Here is an 18,425-nt window from a genome sequence, read left to right as displayed (position 1 = left end):
GGCGCCCACTGGCATTCAATCACTTAACGGCTGTCATTTGCTTACACTGGATGTGAGCATCACATCAGTATCCCGTTGATACTGTTTCCTATGCAATGACGTCACGCCCACGGACCCCTGGCTAAACGTCTGCTGCTTATGGCACACTTAACTGGTAACACATCAGGATTTTCGAAGTCATCATCTGATTGGTTGAATTCTACAGGATGTCCGGGAGACGTGTCGCATTCCTTAACGGTCCGCCTGGAAACAAAGATGTCGTGACGCCAAACCCCCTCATGGAAGAAGAACGGCGTTGTGTTTACAACTGTGACAATGAGCGCTTATCAGGATCAATTAAATGCTGTATAATCAAAAGTCTCTTTAAAATACGTCTAATAATTCTACACACCAGTCTGTTATTGTAGGGACATCGACGTTACATCTTCATGCCCCTAAACAAGATGTGAAACAAAACGGACTGTGATTGGTTGTTTTACATGTCAGTCAGACGGCCTCTGGGCGGTCCTTGGCCAATGAAAAGCTGCGATAGAGTCCAGACCTTCTGCCATCAGTCTGGCTACGCGAGACTAGCCGTTTAGTGACAAAAACGGAAAATCCCTAAAAACGGATAAGGGTCAGCAGGGTTAGAATGAGGGTTGAAAATAAACTTTTTCCGCAAATTTGTTTTTTTGTGCAAAAAACGTTAACATTATAAGTGAACCTCAAGGAGCATATTTAAATAATATGACCCCTTTAAAGTGACAAATACCCAAGCCCAAGTTTATATTTCATATTGATGATTGATGTTAATATTGATTCTATGTTCTTTTTGACCAATGTGTTATAGGTTGAAGCAGCAGGTCATAAGACAGGAGGAGAGTAACTGTAAGGCTTGCCCAGTGTCCTCCTCTAGTCCTGTTTGTGGCTCTGATGGACACAACTACGCCTCTCAGGTATTTCACACTACATTCAATTTCCTTTAATTGTATTCAAATAAACTGAACTGCAGAGAAATTGATCATATAGATATGATACATTTCTCTAGTTCAGCTTATTTTAATACATTTGGATTTGTTGCAGGTTTTTTTTGCTTGTTCAGACTTTTCTCTCATTAGATTTTTGTTGAGTGGACTTGAAAAAAAATAAGTAATTCCTACCAGGGATCAGTTTTGCTTTGTTAAATCTTTAAAAGAGAAACAAACTATTGTGTCTGACAATAGATTAAAACAATAAATCATAATTAATGTTTTTTAGTTCCATTAGTTCCTTTCAATCCAGCATTTGTATAAATTATGATATATTTCTGTTGCAGTTGATATTTCATACTTGTTAAGCACAAGACCACATATATCTTTCTTTAATTTTGTTAAACGTTCCATCTGAATTCATTTATAAAGAAATATGCCGCTAGGTCTTTCCTGGAGAAAGTTTATTCACGAATGCCCCAAAAACTGTTTTCCCGAGAGCACATGTGAAAGACAAACATGACGTGTCTCATTAAAGGGAAGGAAAGTATGTTGTCTTTAGTGAATCATTGTAATAATGGGCTCTTTAATGTTTTTTAATTATAATGATAAATAATATCCAATATAAAATAATATCAATATAATGCAAAATATTGGTCACAAATATTTTTTCATTTGACTGAATTACAGCATTTTTACAATCACTATGACACATTTCTCTGTACTTAGGTCACTTTTTCAACACTCTTTACACTTTTCAGCTCGGCACAGCTGTATATATCATATCCAAAATGCATACATGTCTCAAATCAAGTCATTCTTCAATACCACTAGCAAAAGTTGTCACCCATCATTATTTTTTAATTCATATGACCTCATAATCTTTACAGTTACAATCGCTAGGACACATTTCTAAATACCTGGGTCACTTTTTCAAAACTCTTCTAACCAACTTTCATCTTGGCAGTTGGCACAGCAGATAATTTCACATCCAAATTAAGTTAAACAGTGTTGAAAAGAGTATGTAAATGTGCAAATTGGTCTGTATGTACATAGAGTTTTGATACAGAGTGGATACATTTATGTAGTTGTTGTGGAGTTACATTGATTCATCTCATTGAATTGCATGTACCGTCATGTTTAACTTTTACACAAGTTGACACAGTTCCCTGAGGTCTTTATAAGACAGCTGTGACATTTTTTGGTCAAATAGTGTTCTGTGCTCGTCTGTGCAGCCAACGACAGAACAGTTTGCATGCTTTGCTCTAACTTTTGCCATTGCGTCAGAACTGGTTACACTGTTGTCGCTTGCGAAAACCAAATGGTGGCGCCGTGGGTGGAAACGTGCAGATTAAGGGGCGGTAATATAATAAGATCCCCTTCCTACGTCAAAAGGGGAGCGAAGTCCGGCTTATTTTTTGACAGAGAAAGGCTTACAAAAACAAAGTTACTGGGTTGGTAGATGCACCAGGGACCCGATTATAGCACTTAAACACGGAAAAAGTCAGATTTTCATGATATGTTCCCTTTAAGTTTAACGGTTTTAAAAAAAGTATGTAATTGGCAAATTGGCCTGTAGGTACAAAGAATTTTGGTGGTGGTTGTGTTTGAGTGAGAAAAGAATTTATGTAATTTGAAAGATGTAGTCAACGAATGCATTTTGTACCAAAGTAGTGGAAAAATATCCACAGTTTAGTCCACTTAAATTGGTGTTGTGCTCACTATGTGAAGGGCTTTGAAAAAGTGACCTAAGTACTGATAAATGTGTCCTAGCGATTGTTAAAAAAAAAGAAAAAAAGTTTTAATAAAGGGATTCTATAATCCTTTCATTACCCTGCATCTTATGTTTCCATGGTTTTAAACAATGAATGCCTATGACATTATTTCTATTCTTGTTATTCTGTGCAAGTCAAAAATCATATTTTTTATATATTATATTCTGTGTGACTCATAGATCAATCTGCTTGCACAATATGGATAATAGTCTCTATTATACATTGTACAGTGGCCCTTGGCATCCTTAAAAATCAAAGAAGAATTATCAGAAGGGATTCTGGGTAGGCCTACTTGCGGATGAAAGAACCGTTTTGTTGAATTATGTATTATCTCTATTATCTATTTCTGACCTTGTAAGGGGATAAATGAAGGTTGACATCATCTTATTTTAATGGAGATGTCTAGCTGAACCAGCGATTTTTAGTCGTCTGTAGATATAATTGTTCTCCATCTGGGCTTACGATTCATGCCACTGAACTTGAGCATGTGACACTGGACAAGTGGTTTGGTTATAATGCTTATTCTTTGTGTGTGAATCAGTGCAAACTGGAGCAGCAGGCTTGTATCACTGGAAAGGAGTTGAAAGTAAGATGTGCTGGTCTCTGCCCCTGCACCACCACCGTGGCTCCCGCTACAGACGTGGACAGCAAACACGGTATCTGCCCTCAACACACTTCCAAAAGTTAAAGGGATAAGTCAGACAAGAATCATTTACCCACCCTCATGTCGTTCCAATCCCGTAGGAATTTTCTTCTTCTTTGAAAAATAAAAAAATACATTTTAAAAATGTATCAGTGTTTTAGTGCATACAATGAAAGTTAATGGGACCACTTTCATTAAAAGAGTTAATGTTTCACTAAAACAGTTGAAATATTCTTCAAAATATCTTTTTTTTGTGTGTGTGTTCCACAAAAGAAAGTCACACAGGTTTGGATAAAATTGAGGCTGAGTAAATGATGCCATTATTTTTTGGATGAACTATCCCTTTAAGATGCTCTTATGAAGAAACACCTTCTGAAGTTCAATGAAGCACACTTTTTTTGATCATTTTTTTGTTGTTGTTGATTATAATGAATGATTTTATGCTGAGAGTGCTTCAGATGCTATTTGTCTCTTTCACATCCCTTGATTCTGCAGCTCTCGCTCTAACAAAGGCTTTATTGATTTATCAACAGACTATGCTGTTCTCTTTCTTTGCTGCTTGCTTTTGTGAATTTCTGCTGACTTTGATTATGTCGGATTTATGCCTGCAGTCTCCGGAGGCTTTTCTCGTCAAATTCAGAAGGGCAAAAGCAGGACGATTGGTTCTTTACTCTTCAATACCGACGTCTGCCAACACTCCCTTATCTCCTTTCACTGTCTCAATCTCTCTTCTTCTCTGTCCACAGAGAGTTGCACAGGACAGGACCTGGCAGATCTGGGAGATCGCCTGCGGGACTGGTTCCAACTGCTCCAAGGCAACGGCAAGCAGAACAGCTCAGGGAATCCTGTAGCCAGCTCTGCATCAAGTGAGGCTCTAACGTCCATGTATATCACAGAAAGCAGCCTCCTATACACACACAATACCACAAATGCTGTACATTTACATTTATATATTGTGTTTTCTATAGTACTTTTAAGCATGGACCTATGATAATTGGCACGAACAAAACTGCTGCATTAAATTTTCATAAGGACCAGCAGATTCAGAGCTATTATGTGTTGAAATGTGTCCTATCCTGATGGCAAAATAACACCAGCAGCATTTTATCCTCTCGGAAAGCAGTTTTGCTGAATTGTGAAATGGTGACCATTTGCACCTACTTCACTTTAAAATGGACATTTAATGGCAGAAAAATGACCAGATCCACCATACGCCTCATCAGTTCTCCAACTAGCTATGCCTCTTTTGTTTGCAATATCATTATTTGCTTCTGATTTATTTGGGGGGGAAAAAACCTCTCTGTTTATGCCCATGGCTTCCATTAGAGTGATTTACAATCTTATCAGCAACATTTGAACAGCAATTTTGCTTTTAGAAGACGTTGATTGAATTTTTACAGCTAATCTGATGCAATCAGGTGTTCTGGGAGAGATGGCAAAGTGAGGAAGTATTACAGTGTATAAGCTAATATTTCTGTGTTCAAATATACTGTGTGATTGTCTGTGCACAGTTGTGGACCGGACTCTTGTTGCAACCTGTAAGGACTCTATTGGCTGGATGTTCTCTAAGCTGGACACGAATAATGACCTGTATCTGGACCAAGCTGAGCTGGCTGCCATTAATCTGGACAAGTATGAAGTGTGCATACGGCCCTTCTTCAACTCCTGTGATTCCTACCACGATGGCAAAGTCTCCACAGCTGAGTGGTGCCTCTGCTTTTGGAGAGAAAGTGAGTTTTCAGTATCTCTACATGATTGAACCTGGCCTCACTAACGTTTTTAAAAAACATAATGAAATATTCTATATGGATGTATTTATATACACTATACACTCCCAAAAAAATATTTGGGAATATTTTTGTATGTTTTTGAAGAACGACTTTTATGCAAAAATACAGTAAAGAGAGTAATATTCTGAAATATTATTACAATTTAAAATAAACATATTTTAAAGTGTAACTTATTCCTGTGATGACAAAGCAGAATTTTCAGCATCATTACTCCAGTCTTCAGTCAGTGTCACATGATCCTTCAGAAATCATTTTAATTTGCTGATTTGATGATCTAGGAACATTGCTGATTATTATCAGTTTTGTACTGCAAAAGACCTGCATTTATTTTATTTATATATATATATATATATATATATATATATATATATATATATATATATATATATATATATATATATATATATATTCCAAATGTCTTTACTGTCACTTTTGCATCCTTGCTGAATAAAAGTATTAATTTCTTAAAAAAAAAAAATTACTTTTGAAAAGTAGTGTTTGTCCTTTTAAAAATATGCATTGTTTGTGATGATAATCAAACAATTGTAATTAAATCACACTGTTGATAAAAATAAAATAAAAAGATCACCATAAAATATTATCAGTGCAATATTTATAAAAAGTCTACAATTTGTTCTTGTTTTTTTTAATCCTAATCAACAGTGTCGACCCCAACTAAAATTAGATAACATTTTAGAAAAACTTATATTAATGAATGTGATATAACTGTAAAACTATTTTCATCCAAAGGCAAAAACTCTTACTAAACCAAAACACTGTAAAAAGTAACACTGAAAAATATATATATATATGTTTTGTAACTTCAAACATCACACATTCAACTTTTAAAATCAGCTCTAACTGGGATTGGAGTCTTGGCATTGCACATGTGTGCCCCGCATCCCGCTGGTCAATGCCACGGTCCACAGTTTGCTCTGCTCGGTTATATCAGCGTGACAGAAGGGGGACACATGGCCGAACATCAGTGCCAGCACTAGTCAGTGTTTCAGCGTGTTCAACACTGCTTCAGAGAGTTGGGGTTTCAAATCTGTAATGGTGTTTAAATTGGATTCGAGGGCCATATTTGGTTTCCATTACAAAAGACCAGAAGAAATATTGCATACAAAGACTGGACTGGTCGCAGAGAGCGTTTATTTGACATCAGCACGCACTGGTCTGGCGTTAAAGATAAAGAAGACACTAGTCAGTGGAGGCAGGGATTTGGAAAAATCCGTCTATCTGTTTGCCGAGAGTTTTGCAGACTCATGCCACTAACTCATTCAGTTTGCACTGGATTAAGTTTAATTGGTTTTCTAAATATAATCAAACATTAAAAGGGGGAGGGGTGACCATATGTTTGGATTATTGAAATCCAAATCTTTCATTTCCTCTACAAACAGCCCTTTTGGATAAAAAAGGAGAGAGAGCTGGAGAGAGCGTAAATTGACCTTTAGTTGTTTGTGGCATGCGGGGAGAGTGATTTGGAGTATTCATTTGATGAGATGCATAAGTCTGGAGGAATTGCTATTCAGTGTTTGTTGCTAGGGTGACTGACAGTCAGTGTGTGTGTGTGTGTGTGTGTGTATTAGCAGGGGAGAGCGTAGGTCTGTTTGCATGCGCATGTGTTTATCTGCAACATGTTCTACATATTAATGAGACTCATCAGTGTGTGTGTTTGTGTGTTCTTTTGTTTTCGGAATTCCTGTGTGTGTGTGTGTGTGTGTGTGTGTGTGTGTGTGTGTGTGTGTGTGTGTGTGTGTGCTTAAGCCATGGAGCATGGCAAGCTTCTTGACACAAACAGACATATGCTCCACAATGCATCTCGCTGGAGGGGCAGAGAGCTGTATCTTAGCAGTATCTTAACACACAAACACACACACACACACACTAGACCAACCTGGCTCTTTTTTGATGTGATTCTGCTCACGATATGTGGCTGGGCACTCTCAACTCTCCTGGGGAGGGCATAGTTGCTTTTGGCCTGTCATACTTTGTCTTCCCCTTGTATTTCCCCCGGTGGATAGGGAATGGCTATTGCAGAGGGAAAAACAACATCAGTGTTGGTTGTTGACAACCTGCTCAGCCTCAAACTCTCTGGGACTAAAATCAGACAGGCAGTCAGACGAAAACCCGCTGCATTTTTTAGACTTGACCGGCATGGCCTTCACATACAGCTGTGAAACATGATAGCTCTGAAGCATTGGGAAATATTCCAATATGTAATGCACTGATTTATTTATTAAAGGAAACGTTCTGTCATTGTTTAGTCGCCCTCGTGTCATTCCAGAAACTGTTTGACTTTTTTTCTTATGTGGAACACAAAAGAAGACGTTTGGCAGAATGTCTAAGCTGCTCTTTTCCATGCAATGGATGTGAATGGGGACTGGATCTGTCAGGCTCCAAAAATGATATAAAAACACCATAAAAGTGATTCGTAAAACTCAATCGCTACTTTCCAAGTCTTCTGGATCGATACAATGCTCCATACAATGTAATAATATTGTAATTGTTGTTTTAAAAATGTTTAAACTGACATTTTTGAGTATGTCACTCGCTTGGCAAAAAAACAAACAAAAACATGCTTTGAGAGTCCACACATTCACTGTGTGATAAAGTCTATTAGAATAATAAAAATAGAATAATAAGAGTTGTCTCCAAGCAACACAGAGTGGTGTTTCATTACCGAATTAGTTTTTGAATTAATTTTTTAAGTGAATGAATAAATAACCCATTCATAAAGACATCACTTGCTTGGTTTCTGAATGAATCAGCCATTTCAAAGCTGAACAAAATATTTGAATGAATGATTCAAACATTAAGACACATTAAAGGATTTAAAAAATATATAATATAATCTTTTAATAATTTTATATTTTAGTACTACATTTTTTTATTTTTTAAAACTTATTATTTTATTTGGATTGGATTTAATTGAAAATCAATTTAGCGGGGCAAATATCACCTCTTGATGTACAAGTTAATTTTAATAAAAGTCTCTGCTGTGAATTAAACACCACACAGAAAATGAAAATCTTCTAGAGTCAGCTGTTCACGACAGGCCTAAAGCATCCAATATAACAGCACAAAACACATTCAGCAAATATCATCTAATTATCAGCAAAATCCCAGAAAATATCAAGATATGATTTTTTGTCAAATCGCGTATCCCTACTTGATAACCCTTTCATTGAATGGAATACAGCAGCTTGGACGTTATGCCAAATAACTCCTTTTGTGTTCCTCAGAAGAATGTAATTGTAGTTTTGAATGAGTAAATGATGGCAGAATTTTCATTTTTTAGGAAAATGTTTCTCTAATCTATTGTAAGAAGGTTGTACATTTCTCCTCAAGGCGTTAAGGAGAAAATTACAATATAGAAATATTCTAGAACAAGTGTTCATTTTGTTCAGAACACACTCAAAGCAAGTTCTGTTACTCAAAAATTCAGATCCTCTTTCTTTCATGAATTACATTGCCATAAAACTACAGATTAGAACTATCTATTGTGCCACTTCTAAAATGCGGGTGTGTTTGGGTGCGATTTGATTGTGCGTCTGCATTGAGAACAGCCCTGGTGTGATGCCTCCTCGTTTGGGAGTTGGTGAGGGAGCTCGTGTGAAGCGTTTGTCTGGAGGAGATTAGCGCCGGCTCTTCCCTAAAGGCACTGATTGTTTTTCTTCCACAGAGCCTCCCTGCCTGGCTGAGCTAGAGCGAATCCAAGTGCAAGAAGGAGCCAAGAAGAAACCGGGTAAGAATGAACGTTCCGCTGAGACTCTCTGTACTATCTTGGGAAGAACAAATTAAGGTGTGAAGGAAAGCAACAAAGGGAGAACCAGAGAACGAGGTTATATAGAATGTGTACAACTGGAAGAAAAAAGAATGGAAGAGAGAAGTAAAAAGCGAGGTAGTGGTGACTCTAGAGGAGTTTCATTTAACAGATGACAAGCACAAGGCTAGGATTAGCCCCTAATCAGGTGCGCGGATTAGAGCGGAGCTCATGGCTGTGGGCAGTGCTGCATGTTTGGCTGCAGAGCTTTCAGGACTCTCCAAGGACGTGCTGCAGATGCTACAGCCAATCTGATGCAGTCAAAATGCAAACGTCCCCCGATGCTTGAGAACAAACAGTTATGTATACTATACGACCAAAGAGTTTCGACATTATTCTGAAAAATTAACACGTTTAACTCGTTCATCATCATTACATTCATTATTAAATATGACCCTGGACCACAAAACCAGTCACATGGGTACATTTTTTGAGATAGAGATTCATATTTTTTTTTATGATATGACAATATTTGGCCGAGATCTTGAAATCTGGAATCTGATGGTGCTAAAGAATCGAAACATTGAGAAAATTGCCTTTAAAGTTCTCCATTTATGTTCATGATTGTGCTGCATTCACTCACAAAAATAAATGTTTTATATATTTACGGTAGGAAATGTACAAAATATCCTCATGGAACATATTTTCTTAATATCCTAATGATTTTTGGCATTAAAGAAAAATCAATAATTTTGACCCATACAATGTATTGTTGGCTATTGCCACAAATATACCTGTGCGACTTGTGACTGGTTTTGTGATCCAGGGTCACAAATAACAAAATGGACTTTTTAAGTCAAAACAAGTCTATAATCACTATTTTCATAAATTGAAAACACAATTGCATATAAAGATGGCAGTCATAGAATTGACTTAAAATGTTGGATGAATTAAAAAAATGCTTTAGAAATCATTGGTGAATAATTTTCTTCCTTTTTAAATAGCATATTTTGAGAGAACTATACATGTGTCCATTGTGATGCAAGACATTGGTAAATATTCCAGAGGTTCATAGCACCACTTTCGCCAGCCTTGTTTAATTTGTTGTCATAAATATAAAACACAATGACATAAAAAGAGGACAGTCATGCAGAATTATGGGTGAGCGTTAAAGGAAAAGCTTAACCTAGAAAGCTCAACCTCTGTTTAACCCTCTAAATGCATTGATTATTACATCACAAAGAAAAATGCAATTAATGTTTTTAACTAAAACAATATATACAATAAACTATACATACACATTCTGAAGTACATGGTCATGACTTTCTACAGCCAAATTTAATTTATGTTCTCATAAATAAATAACACAAAAACATAAAAGAGGACAGTCAAGTTGAATTATGGGTAAGGGTCAATCGAATCCCCCGTGGGGGTTAGGATGTAGCGTCACACCCAGAATGGTTAAAACTGGCTTATATAGATTTATCCCCTAGTACACACAGCGCATCAGAGGGTTAAATCCTGCATTTGATTGCTAAATAGATCATGATGATTATGTGGACATATAGTTATTACTCCATGCAGCTGGTTTTTATCGTGCATCATGATTCGAGACACTGCAGACAGAAACTCAGCAGCCCTCAACCCTCGCCAAGGTTACATTTTATGCATTACAATGAGCAGTGTCACTTGAGTCTGTCACATGATTTACAGCAATATGCAAACTAGTTTGCAATGTCACTCGTGATGCAACGCTTGTTTTATACTCAATGCATGTAGGATATGAAAATGAATGTTAAACACGACCGTTGCTTCTCAAAATGTGCGTGTTTGTGTGTTTCTCTCCCTTTTTGTCATTTCAGATACATACATTCCCAGCTGTGACGAGGACGGCTTTTACAGGAGACTGCAGTGTGACAAGAGCAGAGGGGAGTGCTGGTGTGTGGACCAGCATGGAGGAGAGTTAATGGGCTCCAGAATCCATGGCAACCCCGACTGTGGTGAGCACGAGCACAACACACACACACACACACACACACACACACACACACACACACACACACATACACAGAGGACAATGCTCCTTCTGTAGCTACAGGGCTTAGGACTTAGATCCACCAAAATCATCAGTCACCCATCTGACAGGAGATCAAGTGCTACATTCATTAGGCCAGGTTCATTTCCATTCCAAAAGAGCAGTTGTCTCGCCGAAATAAAGGTCCGTAAGATTAATTACTACTGGCTGCGACAGACCTGCAGGTGATAAGAACAAATCCCCTGACTGGACATAAAATAGCGATTAAAAAGCCCAACGTCAAAGTCACACCTCCTGTTTGTTTATTGTCCTCGCGCCAAGTCTGTATTGTTTAGCCTTTGTCGTGCATAAATCGCTCAGTTTGCCTCGCAATGTGATATAGGCAGTTTTTTATGTAACATTTTCATTTTCCAGACGAGGTGGCCACGTACTCGGGCGATTTTGGCAGCGGGCTCGGATGGGAAGACGAAGAGGAAAAGGAGGCTGAGGAGAACGGCGAGGAGGCTGAGGAGGAGGAAGGGGAGGTGGGGGAGGTTGATGACGGCGGATACATTTGGTAGAACGAAACGCGATTCTCGCCTTGTTCGACATAGCTTTCTGTGGCCCATTTCTACAGAGGCAGCTCTATCTTCTGACATTAAATGGTGGACACTGGAGGGTCGGTCATCTTTATACTGCACTCCAAACAGCTTTGACTTGGGGAGGGAGGGGGAGGGGTGTCTTGGTTAGTGTTAGCTGTAGTGAGATTACGGTATTGGGAACGAGTTTTCAATTATTGGGCTTATGAATACTTGTGAAACATCATATTTTTGTTGTAAGTGCAAGAGTTTTCTCCTGAATCAGTCTCTAGCATCTGCAAACACGAGCTCAGAATTAGGCGCTTGATAGGTGTGATGTGATGCGTTCTTATGCAAGTCTAATAAATACATACTTTCATCACTATACGTTCGGAAATGATACCTGTTAAGTCTAAAGCGTTTAAGGTACGACTTTATAAAGTATGTATATAAAGATAAACAGGCTTCAGGGTCTAACCTGCTTCATTAGATCTTCTGTCGACCATCAGCAACTGCTTTCCTTGAACACTGAGTTTGCTGCTAATGTTTTTGCTGTTAGAGTTTATGTAAATTGTTTCAGATATGTCCTCCAACTGGTTTAGAGCATATTAACACAGATAACTATAAAGACAAAGAGACGAAAACACCAAAAAACTCAGTTAGCTTAGCTCAAAAAGCTAAGACTGTTACTCTCTTCTGGCTCAAACAGTCTGTATTATTTTTATGCTACCTTGAAGTAGATAAATAGTCGTAATGTCTTTTAAAATAAAGTAGCATTCGTCAATGTATTTGAAGAGCTATTTCTCTACACTCACAAACTAAAACCGATTTTAGGCTACTTGCCAGAAATACACAATGCACTTCTACAAGACGACCCTTGTCCTAAAGGCACTTTTTTTCTCCCTGTCTTTTGTGTCATAATCCACCGAAACCAGAGATGGCAAAGCATTATATTTTCATATAAATTACATCTCAATGCAGTAGCTTTATCCCTCACCCCGACGTCAAATCATTGTTTTCTTTAAAATGGACAGTAATAAATCCTGAGATATGTGCGTTCTGGTTTCATATGTCTGTCATAATAGAATTTGCTTATACTCCACTAGGTCAGGCTGTAATACGGTACTTCTGATGCAACACGGCTATTATAACAAGGCAGTGTATGGATGAGCAGGAGAGGCAGGAATGAATTTTCAAAATTGCAATCTGACATATTCTCTCTCATACACCCAAAGGGACCAATCTGTCTTTGCAGATGTCTTCTAATCAGATCTTCCCGTCATTTGCAGTGAAAGATGTGTTGGCTGTAATGTTCCTAGGTGTAAATCTGGTGCTGCAGGGATTTATAATCAAGGTCTGAATCTTATAATATACGACTAAAGTTAAAATACATGAGTCTGGCAGTATAAAATACCTAAGGCATCAGTTTTTAGGGTGAAAATGCTGTGGAATCAAAGCAGCTAGCTGGAATTGCAAAATGTATATGAATTACAGGCTTGATTTGGTATGATAACTCACCCAGATGTGATCTCTGAGCTCCGCATAGCCACAGAAAATGCATTTGATATGGTAACATCCCCGACGTAAACACATTCATCAGTGTACCGCGGCGTCTACAGAAGAATATAAATCCTCCGAATGTCATTGAGACGAATCTTGGCGATATTTAAATTACTTGTGGATTATCATAGCATAGGCAATACCACCTTGCTGGTGTGATGGAGTGGAAAGACGGCCAGCTCATTAAAAGTCAATAGTGAATGTCCTGATGTCTTACTCAGCAGTGTACAGGAGTCTGCTAACAGTGATGTTATACCACTTGCACTAGTGTATGATTGTATTGTACTGTACATGCCATTATTATTGTAAATACTTGGATTTTACTGATTAGAAAACATATTTACGCTGAGTTGCAGTATATTTGCATTTAGTTGCATGTTTCTTTGTCCAAGTGTGTCATCTTTCTTGCCTGAATATGATTAAAGGCACTGGGCCCAAAGTGCTGTTCCTTTGTTCTCCTAATTACTCCCAAGACTCTGCAACGTGCTAATTTTCATGTGATACTGGAGACACAAGAAAACAAATCTTTTCAACCCACTTTTAAACATTTTTTTTGACAAGTGCAATTTATTATAACTATCCCAAAAATACCCCAAAAAAGCTGGTTCTCAAGACACAAGGGGGTTCAAAAAAGGAATATCAACTTTAATAGAAGGCAAGATATAAACATGTCTAACAAATATTCATTCATTTGTCATTAAGAGAATCAAACCTTCTTTGACACACATTTTATATGATCCAGTGCAGCATCTTGCTTAAATCAGCCTAAAATGGTTAGAAAGCCCTGGTTTCTAACTATTTTACTGGAACTCTACTTCTATAATAATTATTTTTAATAACTCATTGTTATTAGTGATCTAGTGCAGCACCCTTCTTGGTATCAACCTAAAATGGTTTAAAACCAGTGCTCAGTTTATTTTTTGACAGGATTTCTTCCACTTATATTGATCAGTCATTACGTTCACTTGCAAGTATCTAAAAAAAGGATTAAAAATAAATCTAAGGGGTGCAGGAATTTTTGTGTAATCTTAAAGAAATCAATCGTTTTATAAATTGTTTCATATTAAAAGCTCAAATAAGAACCTGAGAAATACACCCTTTTAATGTGTCAATCAATACACAGGTTTGTCATATTATCGCTTTAGAATTTTTCCTATTTTCAGCAACTTTACAACACACAAAGGTTCATTTTACTAGTGATTCTCAAGCATCTTTTCCATTTGCAAAAATCTGACTGATCAAAGCTTGCTTTGAATGCTCTGTAGTCTCCATATCTTTCTGACACCATTTTCTGCACTGTCCAAGACCTTAAAAACAGCAGCATCTCCAGTTTGATCAAAACGTCTCAGCAGAGGTTCCAGAACGGTCACTGGGATGCTGAAGTTCAGGTGGGGATACGTCACTTTCGCTGTGAAGTCTCTTGTGTTGCTGGACACGATACCTAATATTTAGAGGGGTACGATAAAATAAAACAAATGAGATTGAATCTGCCTGTGAAAGCTTGATTTAGTCAGTGTCACGGTCAGCAGATGAAGAGATGGAATGCTCTGCCTCTGACTTTATGGTAAAAAAAAATAAAGCTTAATTGGTCTTATGCTGCCCCCTTCTGGTTAGAGAAGGCATAGTATATTTCATATATATCCACTGAAGACTGGATTTGTTCTGAACAACAACTGGTTGATGTACTGAGATTTTCCATGAATTCCTAACCATTTAAAATTATATGTATGATATAAGTATTACCTAACAATTCCCCAGTGGCAGACCGAACCACAGCGCCACCACTGGCTCCAGACTGCACTGCGCATGTCGTCTGCAGCATCACAGGCTGAGACTGATGGGTAATGACTCTGGATAAGATCCCTGAGGTCAACGAGGGGCCACAGCGGCTCCCTAAAGCTCCATAACCCACGACAACTACATCCTCACCTGAATAAACACAGAACATGGAGTCAGGTGCTGCACTGGGACAAAGTATGCAAATGTAAACAATGTTTTTGTTGTAGCTGTTATAAGATATAACAAATGTATATTAATAATACTATAAACTTAATTGTAATGTTATAATACATTTAAATGTATTTTACTCATGAGGACGACAAACAATTTGAGATTTGAATTTATCTCAGTCATTTTAGTTCACCATGCAATAAATCATAATTATAACAAAAGGGCGTAATTTGTCACAATTTTGACTGTTTATGTAAAATTTGTTATGGTAACACTTTACAATATGGTTTCATTAGTTAACGTATTAACTAACAATGAACAAAACATTTGTTACAGTATTTATTAATCTTTGTTAATGTTAGTTAATAAAAATATATTCGTTCAATGTTTGATTATGTTGGTTCACAGTGCATTAACTAATATTAACAAACACAACTTTTGATTTTTATAATGTATTAGTAAATGTTGAAATTAACATTAATTTAGATGAATAAATGCTGTAGAATATTGCTCATTCTTAATTCATCTTAACTAAAGTAGTTAACTAATGAAACCTTATTGTAAAGTGTTACCATTGTTATTATGCCATTCTTTTTATGTCAAGTTCAATGTTTTATCTCTTGTATTCCATATGTATGTCACTTATGACTTATGAGTTTGTCATGATTATGATTATCAAAGCATGATTTTTTTTTCTTGTGTGGTGGAAATTGGCTTCCATAGTTAAGATTGTTATTGCATGAAAAAGACTGGGATTAAATATAAAATGCACTTATAGTGTCAAATTTCACATTGATTGTTTTTTTTTATGTAAAATACTGGGGTTAAATATAAAATATACATGTAGTGTCAAATATCACATTGATACAAATGGAACACTATTTTTATTACGTTGGTGGCATCCACAAAAACAAAACAATTCGGGCTAAATATGATTTTCAATAAAACAGGTATGCACAGCATTACCTGGGTGAAAGTATGTGGTAAACTGCGGTTTTACTGAGTCAGCGAGGGATTCCTGAAGCTCCACTAGAGCGATATCATAGGGAGATGATGGTGCTGATGAATACAACACCTTACCACTTACTGCATGAAATCTGAGGTGGAAAGTAAATCACTTGGTTATTACAAATATGACAATACCAATAACATGTAGCTTATTTAACAAAGATCAATTAACAAAATAGGCCTCATAACAATGAATATGCATGAATTCTAAGGCCATTACCTTCCTCCAAAGTTGACTCTGACTGTAAGAACAGACTTTTCATTCACTACATGTCTGCAGGTCAGAACCAGATTCTGGTTTAGCAGAACACCAGAACCCCACAGAAGGCCGGACTCAATCAGTGCCACTCCAGGGTAAAATTTAGAACCTGACCGCCGGGTTGCAGCTTGAATAGCTTGAATAGAGCCAGTTGTTAACTGTGATGACTTTTCTGTCAGAGACTCCTGCATGGCACCAGCCTGTATGATGTTTTTCAGAATGAGGTGAACAGAGCACACAAGTGTCAGTCCAATCCATTCATCGGATTTCCAGCACAGTGGTGAAACGATCAAACCCACGAGGTAAGATCTACCTCCTTTGCTAATAAACACACCGCCTCCTTCGGTGCCAGGCAAGCAGCGGGCATCGGTCAGGATCAGTGCATTCTCCTCTCCTGCCAGATTGCTAACTATACCTTTACTAATTGAGTTCATAAAGAGGTCTGGACAGAGACCACCAAATGGAGACCCACATGCGATAACATGACATCCCTTTTTAAGAGTGCCACTCTTCACCCATGGAATCATTTCTTTACAGGTGCATGTGGACGAACTGGGCACTTTTAGGAGTGCAAACCATGTTAAAAATCTGGAGTCTTTAAGGACTTCTTTATCTAAGCTACCGCTATAAAAGCCCCACTTTTCAGCCCCCTTGAAGATTTTGTTAAAAGCATCTTGAAACTCCACGCAATTGATCATCATTAACAATTGGGCTTTTTGACGGCTCGTGTTGCGTCTCTCCATTGCACACGATTGGTTGGCGCAAAAGTGAATGTAATCTACATACACTTTTGTCTCTTTAGTGAAACTTTCAGAATGCAATATCTTCGTGTCTTTCTTCGTGGATTGTCTATCGGTTATAAAGCGTGAAAACAGCATGCCACTACAGACTACAAATCCAGACTGGTAATTTAGAAATACTCCACTACAGCTCATTGCTTCATTCTGAGATCCAGATGTGAGGTCGAGGGGAGTCTCGGATACTGTGACAACACAACATGCCTCTTCCACAGTCTTCATTTTCAAAAGCTAGATATTTAAAACAGTATTAAACTGACACAATATAAAAGGTCAGAGTTTTATGCTAATAGTAGATGGGTTTTTGTATCTGAGTTCAAGATACAATGACAACCACGGTGCTGGCAGTCGGATTACAAAAATAAAAACATTCTAACAAACACATTTTGCAACAAAAGCAACTGGTTAGTGTTGCAACATTAATGTCTAGGGAGTTGATAATGTAATAATTGTTATATTAGCTTATCGCCGACTTGATATTGTTGCATGAGCCTTCCATCTGCAACGCTTCCTGGTATGATTCATTGGCGTGATCACGTGGTGGATAGCGTGCCCTCCTCCCAGCAAACACAGAACGTTCCCCTAACGTTCCCTTTTGGTTCCCATTTGGTTATTTTTTTGGGAACCAAACAAGAACGTTCTGGGAACGTTCCCTGTAGGTTATTTTTAGGATCTATGTTTATAACATTAAGGGAACGTTCCCAGAACGTTCCCTGTAGGTTATTTTTAGGTCTAAATTTATAACCTAAAGAGAACGTTCTGGGAACGTTCCCTGCAGGTTGTTATTTAATAACCTAAAGAGAACCTTCCCAGAACGTTCCCTGCAGGTTATTTTTTGGTTTAATTTTTATAACCTAAAGAGAACCTTCCCAGAACGTTCCCTGCAGGTTATTTTTAGGTTTAATTTTTATAACCTAAAGAGAACCTTCCCAGAACGTTTCCTGCAGGTTATTTTTAGGTTTTATTTTTATAAAATAAAGAGAACCTTCCCAGAACGTTCCCTGTGGGTTATTTTTAGGTTTATTTTTTATAACCTAAAGAGAACCTTCCCAGAACGTTCCCTGTAGGTTATTTTTAGGTTTAATTTTTATAACCTAAAGAGAACCTTCCCAGAACGTTCCCTGTAGGTTATCTTTAGGTTTAATTTTTATAACCTAAAGAGAACCTTCCCAGAACGTTTCCTTGCAGGTTTTAGGTTTTATTTTTATAACCTAAAGAGAACGTTCTGAGAACGTTCTCTGCAGGTTATTATTTTAATATCACTTACTATTAACAGGCAGATTCAACTGACAAGTCGTCAGTACGGTCCCCTAAGGTTATAAGACAACCAACAACGTT

At 37.5% G+C, this 18,425-nt stretch overlaps 2 protein-coding genes across 3 annotated transcripts in view; one reads left to right on the top strand and one right to left on the bottom strand.

Annotated features, from left to right (window-relative positions):
- The window catches only part of spock2 (SPARC (osteonectin), cwcv and kazal like domains proteoglycan 2), a gene marked incomplete at both ends in the record, with an annotated part of 35,549 nt that extends 24,033 nt beyond the window's left edge, over nt 1-11,516 (top strand). The window contains 7 exons of the mRNA XM_081350268.1: nt 830-935; nt 3,264-3,378; nt 4,112-4,231; nt 4,877-5,095; nt 8,841-8,903; nt 10,784-10,921; nt 11,371-11,516. Coding sequence (XP_081206394.1) covers nt 830-935; nt 3,264-3,378; nt 4,112-4,231; nt 4,877-5,095; nt 8,841-8,903; nt 10,784-10,921; nt 11,371-11,516 — 907 coding nt within the window. The remainder of the gene's footprint in view (nt 1-829; nt 936-3,263; nt 3,379-4,111; nt 4,232-4,876; nt 5,096-8,840; nt 8,904-10,783; nt 10,922-11,370) is intronic.
- A 2,099-nt stretch (nt 11,517-13,615) lies between these two features.
- tysnd1 (trypsin like peroxisomal matrix peptidase 1) lies at nt 13,616-17,691 on the bottom strand. 2 transcript variants are annotated; one of them, XM_081350412.1, is made up of 5 exons: nt 16,604-17,658; nt 16,252-16,490; nt 15,990-16,120; nt 14,817-15,002; nt 13,629-14,514 (listed from the first exon to the last, which is right to left on the bottom strand). In XM_081350412.1, exons 1-5 carry the CDS (start codon nt 16,655-16,657, stop codon nt 14,312-14,314), a joined length of 813 nt encoding a protein of 270 aa, XP_081206538.1. In that variant the 5' UTR covers nt 16,658-17,658; the 3' UTR covers nt 13,629-14,311. The 2 variants fall into 2 exon arrangements, with proteins under 2 accessions (XP_081206537.1, XP_081206538.1); XM_081350411.1 differs by having other exon boundaries at nt 13,616-14,514; nt 16,252-17,691.
- Nucleotides 17,692-18,425: the final 734 nt, after the last annotated feature.

Source organism: Scardinius erythrophthalmus (assembly GCF_964197995.2).
Source record: "Scardinius erythrophthalmus genome assembly, chromosome: 21".
NCBI lineage: Eukaryota > Metazoa > Chordata > Actinopteri > Cypriniformes > Leuciscidae > Scardinius > Scardinius erythrophthalmus.
This window is presented reverse-complemented; position numbering and strand designations above follow the sequence as displayed.

Coding starts and splice junctions, on each gene's coding strand:
- tysnd1 (XM_081350411.1), bottom strand. CDS start 17,309: ATGAAGACTGTGGAAGAGGCATGTTGTGTTGTCACAGTATCCGAGACT. Junction 16,121..16,251: donor AGAGTCAACTTTGGAGGAAG/GTAATGGCCTTA, acceptor TTTCCACCTCAG/ATTTCATGCAGTAAGTGGTA. Junction 15,003..15,989: donor TACCACATACTTTCACCCAG/GTAATGCTGTGC, acceptor GTGTTTATTCAG/GTGAGGATGTAGTTGTCGTG.